Raw genomic sequence first — 8,289 nt, forward strand, 5'->3', positions numbered from 1 at the left:
AGCACACACAAAAGAATAAACACCCACTTCACATATGAACCACTAATATCACCGTGAATCTCAATAAACATATTACATAACTCCTCAGCACACACAAAAGAATAAACACCCACTTCACATATGAACCACTAATATCACCGTGAATCTCAATAAACATATTACATAACTCCTCAGCACACACAAAAGAATAAACACCCACTTCCCCCACTCTATCCCGGGTGTGCATATGGGTACGCGGATAATCTTCACCTCTGCAGATGTGCTGCCCTCCAGCGGCAACTGTTTCTAGCGGCTAACCCCATTGGTTTACTTGTTTACATAAGTTGTGGTGTCAGGAAACACCAGCCAAACCAATTCGTTAGCACACACTGCGTTTTTGCATCAGCATTTACCATTACTCTCGTATTGCTGCTGCTGATCAATGGAGAAACTTTTTACAAGTGAGTGCTGAATGCTGTTATGGTGGACTATTTTCGATCTCAATAGGAACTTGAAAATGCACTGTTTCAGTGTGATAAAATGCTACATGGGGTTGTTTTCAAGCTGGCAAAAATAGTATTCTAGTGGTTATAGTCACCCTTTAGTTACGTTAGTTTGAGACTGTGGTAGGAACATTATCGGTATTACTATCAGAAGAAAATAATTAGATGTATGGCTTAATTAAATAATAGTTAATTAAAAGTAAAATATATGTTATTGTAATCATATTATTGTAAACAATTTCATAGCAACTGTGTAGTGAAAGACTGGACCTATAATATTAACATGGTACTTTGCAGAGTTGCACAGGCTGGTGTATATCACCCGGGAAATATTTTAAATTGAATGTTATTTGTGTCTTATCAGATCAGTCGTGGTATCAAAAGTTAATAAATTACAAGATAATGGGGTTAGTAAAATACTCCGCATTTTAGTCACCAGGCTTGGAGGAGTTTTAATTGTTAAAAACAATAAATTCCTGGTGGAAACTACCTAAAAGTAAAAATGTCAATTGCAACATCACAACTTAAATCAGTGTTCCAAGATATAAGAAATGGCACCAACTATTTTTATTTTATGGAGTGTCATTCTGTGGGTGATAGTTATTCATTAATGCAGTGTCTTATTGTTTTTTTATTCCCAGCTACAGGTTGAGATCTGGAGCAGGAGTGAGAGAAAGTGCTGCCATCTACGATGACTGTTGAGGAACCACCTCTTCGTGGGCTGCATAGACTGGTAATAAATCTAGAGACATGATACAAGATTGCGTGGCACAGCTTTGCTGTTGATCCCGAGCGCTCCGCGCGGATGAGATGCGCAGTTCCGCGGGATATGCGCACGCGACCGCGGGGATGTTCACGTATGAAGCGCTGTCCGCAGTGGAGACGTGCACCAAATTCGAGGCCCGGCGCATGTCTCCACAGCGGTCAGCGGATGGTCTGTAGTTTTAGAAGATAACAATGAAGACTTTGTTCTAAATAAGAACTATCGGCGGCTAAATAAGAGCAATATACAGACCTTTGAATTTCTTGACTAGTCAGTCAAAGGGCTTGTTGGGGGTCCATTATGCAGAGCTTCCAATTGAAATGGCCCATGAAATTGTCAAGTGGAATTGTGTTTTTCGGTACCCCAAAGAAAATGACTCCTTCTTACATGCACCCCCTCCCTGATCAATCATGCATTCAGGCGTAAACAATAACAGAGATGAAATTGTGTTGAGTTTATGGCTCTTGGCGCACGCGCATTGACGTACAAGACTGATGAAAGGGCTGAAGGATAGAGAGCATGGTTGTGAGAGCAAAGCCGATGTGTTACGCTACATAGTTGTCAATCTCGCCATGCTCTCTATCTTTGTACCACAGGCGGCTTGGAACGTCTCGATAAAAATAAATCTTCACACAATTTTTCACAATGATCGACCGCCTGTGTGCAAAATAGGTGAACGTATGTGAAACATATACGGTTAGTACTTACTGTTGTGACATATCCGTGACTAACTGACACCACTAAATTGGTAAAATGTTCCATGCACCTTAAGAAATGTGAGAAATTGCGAGGTTATCATCGCAGAACTCTCGAACACCGTACGTCACAAAGCTATAATATATGTAAACAAACACGCGGGTTGCGAGGTGCCTGCCTCCGATATCCATTTCGAGGCCCGCTAAGCATAAAGCGCGAGGGCAAGACGTCACAAACACAGCTACGTTCATTGGCTAAAACAATCGAGTAGCGCAGTTAGGGATTTTTGGAATTATTTAATTTTAAGAAAAACCTCAATGTTCAATGAATGACGCACTTCGTTTACTTCCGAAAGTGGGTAAAAATGCCTAATTTTTCCACTTCGGTGCGAAATGCATCGGCCGGGCCTTTCATTATTTACGAAAAGCAAACAGTCTCGCCAAACACCTACATGCAGTAACGGGTCACGTCGTTGACGCCCCATTCATGCCCATCAACGAAGAAGGCGGGGCTTATTCTGATTACGGAGATGCCAAAATGCAACAGAAGGACGTAGCGCAGTGCGCTAAACGGCATGCTATTTTCGTTTTTGTGCCAAACTCTATCGTAGGAAATCGTTCTAGCCTAGCAGAATGCCTTAGTTCCTGAGATCGGCGATTTGGTACTGTGATGGGTCCCCACCTTATATTATATTATAGAGAGGTGCGGCGTAGGCTGTGATTGGAAGACACAAAGTGTCAATCCTCGGCACGCCTCGGCATCATGGCCGTATCACGTCTAGGACAGGTGTTCTTACCCCAAGTCAGATGTGCCCCTATCATAATTAAACAGTGTAGAGTGGTAATTTTTAGTCTGGACATGTTCTTATAATATTTCCTAGCTGTCATTTAGTTTTATCATTATTATGACAAGTGCACAAACTGTATGTGAGGTGAGGGAATCAATGGCTCTTAACAGTTGAAAATCAAAATAAATTTTAATTAATTCCTTCTTGTTAAATCTTAAAAAATCTTTATTTCATATATGATTATTTTACACACTGTCCTAATCGTATTATATATTGTTATGTTATAATGAATTATATTATAATTATGAGAAAGGATGTGCAAGTTAATGGTGGGCAAAATAAGACCTTCAATTTCGAGTCAATTGTAAATGTCCTAGAAGTAGTGATAGCAGTCGTAACTATGGTAATAGTTATAGAAGTGTCATGTTGCGGGACCTTTATTGATGTAGTCTCAACACTTTTCCTGATTCTCTGCTGATTTCTCGTCGACACTTTGCATATATTAATAGCAGATGAGCCACGAAGCAGAGCGGGTGCTAAACCAGCTGAAGGAGATCACGGGAGTGGAGGATGTCTCTGTGATAGGTACGGCCATGGAGGCATGCAAGAACACTGAGGGCAAGTACGACCTCGAGAGAGCCGTCAGCCTTCTAGTGGACGAGCACGGACAGATGGTGCCACCCACCGCTCAGGTACCTAGTGCCAGGGCGTCAAGTTCCTATTTTTTCCTATTTTTTCCTATTTTCTGGGCAATTCCTATTTTCTCCTATTTTCTGGACAAATTCCTATTTTTTCCTATTTTCTGGGCAATTCCTATTTTCTCCTATTTTCTGGACAAATTCCTATTTTTTCCTATTTTTGAGGGCTTTTTATTTTTCTGAATCCAGAATTGTATGTATCCTTTTCAGAATGCAGGAATTTACATTTCAGGTGACCCAATTTTCAAAAATTTTCTGGGGGAGGACCCCCACCCCTTACTTTAAATTAATGTAATATACTCTTTACTATCACATATTTTATTTCAGTAAAGTTGTTTCTCAGTTAGATGTGGTATGTGTATCCAGAGGGGGCGTCCAGGGGGTCCGGACCCCCTCTTTTTTACCCCAAAAAAGAGAAAACACATAAAAGATAATTTTTTGCCTGAAATTTTGGAATTCCATTTTGCATTATAGACATCAAAATTACTGCTCAGATGCTCTCAGAATGCACAAATTTTTAACATTTTTCTTGTGGGAGGTCCCTCTAACCCCTCCCCCCCCCCCTAAGTGGCAACGTGCCTTAGACACGTCGCATAAGCTGCCTTTGGCACGTTTTTATAAAAGTGCCCTTTATTTCTTACTGGACCCCCCCTTTTTCAAAAAGCCGGATCCGCCCATGTATATATGTACGTCATACTATTTTGGAGTAGTCTACATGTATGGGTGCTTATGCATGTATAAACTGCTTATCAATTTTAACATGCATTTCTCATTAAAACCTCAAAATATTGTTCGCATGTGATGTAACTCCAAATATGTATATTAATAAAACCATTTGTGGTGGATCGGGATGGCTGTAGGGGTGTTGGGAGGCCATCTAACGCAACAAATATTCCTATTTAACATATATTTTCTCACCAAAATTCCTATTTTCTTCCTATTTTTTCACATCTGAAATTCCTATTTTCCTATTTTTTGAGCGTCACTTGTCACTTGACGCCCTGTAGTGCTGACATCGTTTCACACCAGTATGCTATCAGTGGAGTTGTAGTGGTACAGGTGGATGCGAACTAACTCGCATGGATATTTTTCACGATGGTAATCAACCGCAGGTTTTTAGCTCACCTTGACATCGTCAAGATGAGCTATTGCCATGGGTCGTTGTCCGTCGTACGTCCGTCCGTCCGTCCGTCCTTCCGTCAACATTTGGCTACGGTCAACGATAACTCACGAACCGTTTGACACACGTGTTTGAAATTGGGTATAGTTGTTACTGCTATGCTCCCATATTGAACGTCCTATTTTGGAGCCTGCCAGTCGACGTACTTTCGAGCCACGGCAATTTTTTGGCAAAAATGGGAATTGCCATTAGTCAGTTCAACGGATTTTGCTCATTTTTGGTATGTGAATGAATAAGGGCTAGGGGTTTTGATATTTAAAAAAAAATTATGGAAATTAGGTAGCATTTGGCAATTATATAGCATATTTTGTTATAGACACGCAGATAACAGTCTGTGGTGTCACACTCGTCTGGTTCATTTTACAAGATTTCATTGACAATATCTTTAATGCAAAATTGGTATTTCCTCTCCACCCTGCCGATAAAACGTCTATATTAGAGTAAAGTTTTACAAAACATGTCGGAACGCAGCATAACCTATTTATTTCGAACGCCATCGCTAAGAAACATCAAAGCAGGTATAGCGCCATCTACCGTCACAAATTGTGATTCATTTTGGTTTATAAATTATTATTGCGATATACAGATGGCAACCGTGTGCTACCACCTAGAAAAACTCATACGAAGTAAACACTTCCATGCAACCAATTAACCTTTGACAAAAGTTGTGTTATGGGCAGGGAAACACCATTGTCACGTGGTATATAGAAGCTACGTGGAATAAGCGTATCCTCTCAATCTTACACGTTACACATCGGGAGCTTCGCTTTTAGGCAGTGCCTAAATCTGAATATTATAAAAACGTTAAATGGCGATCATTTAGGTGTAACGTCATCACTCGCCCACATCTCAGACTTTCACATCTCAAACATTTATTTTCACATGAAAAATTACACATATTATTATCAAGAGTATATAACGGGAGTTCTCCCATATATACTCTTCGTTTCTATAATGTACGTCGATGGTTGCTCAATTAAAACTAACACTTCTTCTCACTCACTCATTTGTGTCCTTTTTTTGTGGTGAGCTACAGTGTCATCGACACTTTCATTTAGGAACTAGTTAATAATTGTTATTTTGTCTTAAAGCACAATGTCTTTTAGTGATAACTTTAAATAGCAATCATGGATACACTTGCGTGTAATCCCCTAATTGTACAATAGTTGTTTGGATTACAGAGTAATGACTAAGTGACGAGTTTTTACCTGAGAATGTGCAGAAATGTTGCCGAGTACACCTGAGTAAATTTAGTGTATGAGTTACTCACTGCTGTGTATGCTCTTAGGTTCCAGAAACAGCGAGTAAAAACGGTCCAAATGGGATCGTTGCTCTAAAGGCTAAGCCAACCAAGAACAATCAGGTGATCGATCTAACCTGCGACACATCGGAGTCTGTGCGTGACCCAGAAGACGACCTTCAGAAGGCTATAGCATTGAGTTTGAAAGACCACGCAGAGAAGTACAAGGCACACGATCAAGGTGAAAGCTTGCCGATTCCAGTCAGCACCGAGGAACAACACATCAGCAGGTGCTTACCTTGTACATTTAAACCTGTGTTAGTGGTCATCTATCTAGAATGAACACCTATCTATAAATGACACTTGACAGTTCTTGTATGTGACCCTTATATGTAGATTGATTGTATTTACCCTGTTTTTCTATGCTGTGGTTATAAATAGATAAACTATTACCTGTTCCTAGAGATAATGTTGGTAAATGTTTATTAATATGTAATATTATTAATGTTCATAATTATCCACGTATCAATAGTGGAATAGTTTGCATGGCATCACATAATTCTCAAAAACCATTTTTACTATTGATACGTGGATAATTATGAACATTAATAATATTACGTATTAATAAACATTTACCAACATTATCTCTAGGAACATGTAATAGTTTATCTATTTATAACCACAAAAAGCAGCATAGAAAATGAGGGTAAGTACAATCAATCTCTAATAACTAAGGGTCACTCACAAGAACTGTGAAGTTCATTTTATGTGTACGTTGTATTTTTACGGGTATCTCGGTTAGAACAGAGTGATAACAGTATAGCTATCATTGTTTTAATTACAGTCTAGTATTCATTACTAGAGGGAAATTTAACCTTTTAATTAAAACAATGATAGCTATACTGTTATCACCCTGTTCTAACCAAGATACCCGTAAAAATACAACGTACACATAAAATATAATAAAAGCAAGAAGGAGAAAAAGGAAAAAAGGAGAAAAAGGAGTCTTAGTGATGGTCGTGTTCTATCCTAATTCACGTCATGGCGGGGTGCATTATAGCAGGGTCTACTGTACGTTATTCTATACTTGTAAGTCTCACTGCTCATGATCCTCTGGAGTTATGAAAGTGGGACAGGGGAGGGTGCACATGGAAAATGTCTAATAAAGCTTATCTCCTCTGAGTGCAGGGCCCTTGAGGAGAGTCTAGCAGAGAGCAAGGGTGGCATGAAGCGCAAACGAGGCGAGTGGTTCGTTGATCCGATCAACCCACACGAGAGGAAGCGGGTGAAAGGCTGGCCAGTCGGCCTCAAGAATGTGGGCAACACCTGCTGGTTCTCTGTAGTCATACAGGTGAGAGCGGGAGACGTACTGACAGTGTAGGCAAGGCTACTAGTTGAAGTCATGTGTGCTTGTGCTAAAGGCAGATTACCTGAGTTGGATTTATCAATAGAATTTATGGCACACTCGTCTTGCCGAATGCAATGACCTGAGCTGGATTTATTAATGAAATTTGTCACCCACTTGCCTTGTATTTTCCTTGTGTAGGCCCTTATTATTCAAGTGCAGGTTGTAGTTTGTAGTTTGCAAGGTCACATGCTTGTTAATCAAGACCAAAGATGTCTTTTCTTGGTTCATTTGTATCATTGTAATATTGATCTTCCCTTAAATGTGAACTCATCTCTGTATAAATTCCACTGCTTAGAAAGGTTGAATATTTATTCTTCCATGGTAATTTGCTGATGAATTTTCATTTTTTTCAGTCACTGTTTCACTTGCCAGCTTTTCGCAACCTAGTGCTGCGTTATAGCTCTCCAAACAATGATGCAGAAACTGCGATTACAATCACGAAGGTACAACTATCTGATACATTCATTGTACTATGTGATCTTGGGGATTCACGGTCTCATCCAGGAAAGTGCGGAGGAAAAAAATTTGTGGGTGGTGTTGGAGTGAGTCGGTGTCTCAACTGGGAGAGCAATGGAAGCTTAGATGGAGTGTTTTGGTGAGTGGAAACCTCATCCGCGAGAGCTGTTGGGGGGGGGGGACAGGGGTAGTGTTGTGAAAGGTTTAAGCGGTGCAGAGAGAGAGTGAGGCATTGTGGTAGGGAGAGTGGCTGGTTACAGTGGATGTTTGAACACATGGTTGCAACACACCGGAGAGAGAGAGAGAGAGAGAGAGAGAGAGAGAGAGAGAGAGAGAGAGAGAGAGAGAGCTGAGACGCGAGAGCGACTGAGCCGAGAATGCGAGAGCGAGAGGAGACGCCGTGAGCAGCGAGGAGAGCCGAGAGCGAGAGCGTGAGCGAATGAGCCAGAGAGCGGAGAGAGCGAGAGACGCGGCAAGATGAGAGTAGAGAGCAGAGCTGAGAGAGAGAGACAGACAGAGACGGACAGAGACAGAGACAGAAGACAGCAGACAGAGACAGGAGACAGGAGACAGAGACCA

General features: G+C 40.7%; 1 protein-coding gene across 1 annotated transcript in view; it reads left to right on the forward strand.

The window, feature by feature from the left end:
* LOC106805748 (ubiquitin carboxyl-terminal hydrolase 25-like) overlaps positions 1 to 8,289 on the forward strand; it is a gene marked incomplete at its 3' end in the record, with an annotated part of 41,707 nt that overhangs the window by 7,993 nt on the left and 25,425 nt on the right. Inside the window, 5 exon segments of the mRNA XM_014807467.1 lie at positions 1,124 to 1,215; positions 3,238 to 3,420; positions 5,895 to 6,136; positions 7,035 to 7,197; positions 7,608 to 7,697. Coding sequence (XP_014662953.1) covers positions 1,174 to 1,215; positions 3,238 to 3,420; positions 5,895 to 6,136; positions 7,035 to 7,197; positions 7,608 to 7,697 — 720 coding nt within the window.

Source organism: Priapulus caudatus, unplaced genomic scaffold (assembly GCF_000485595.1).
Source record: "Priapulus caudatus unplaced genomic scaffold, Priapulus_caudatus-5.0.1 Scaffold7, whole genome shotgun sequence".
Taxonomy (NCBI): Eukaryota; Metazoa; Priapulida; class Priapulimorpha; order Priapulimorphida; family Priapulidae; genus Priapulus; species Priapulus caudatus.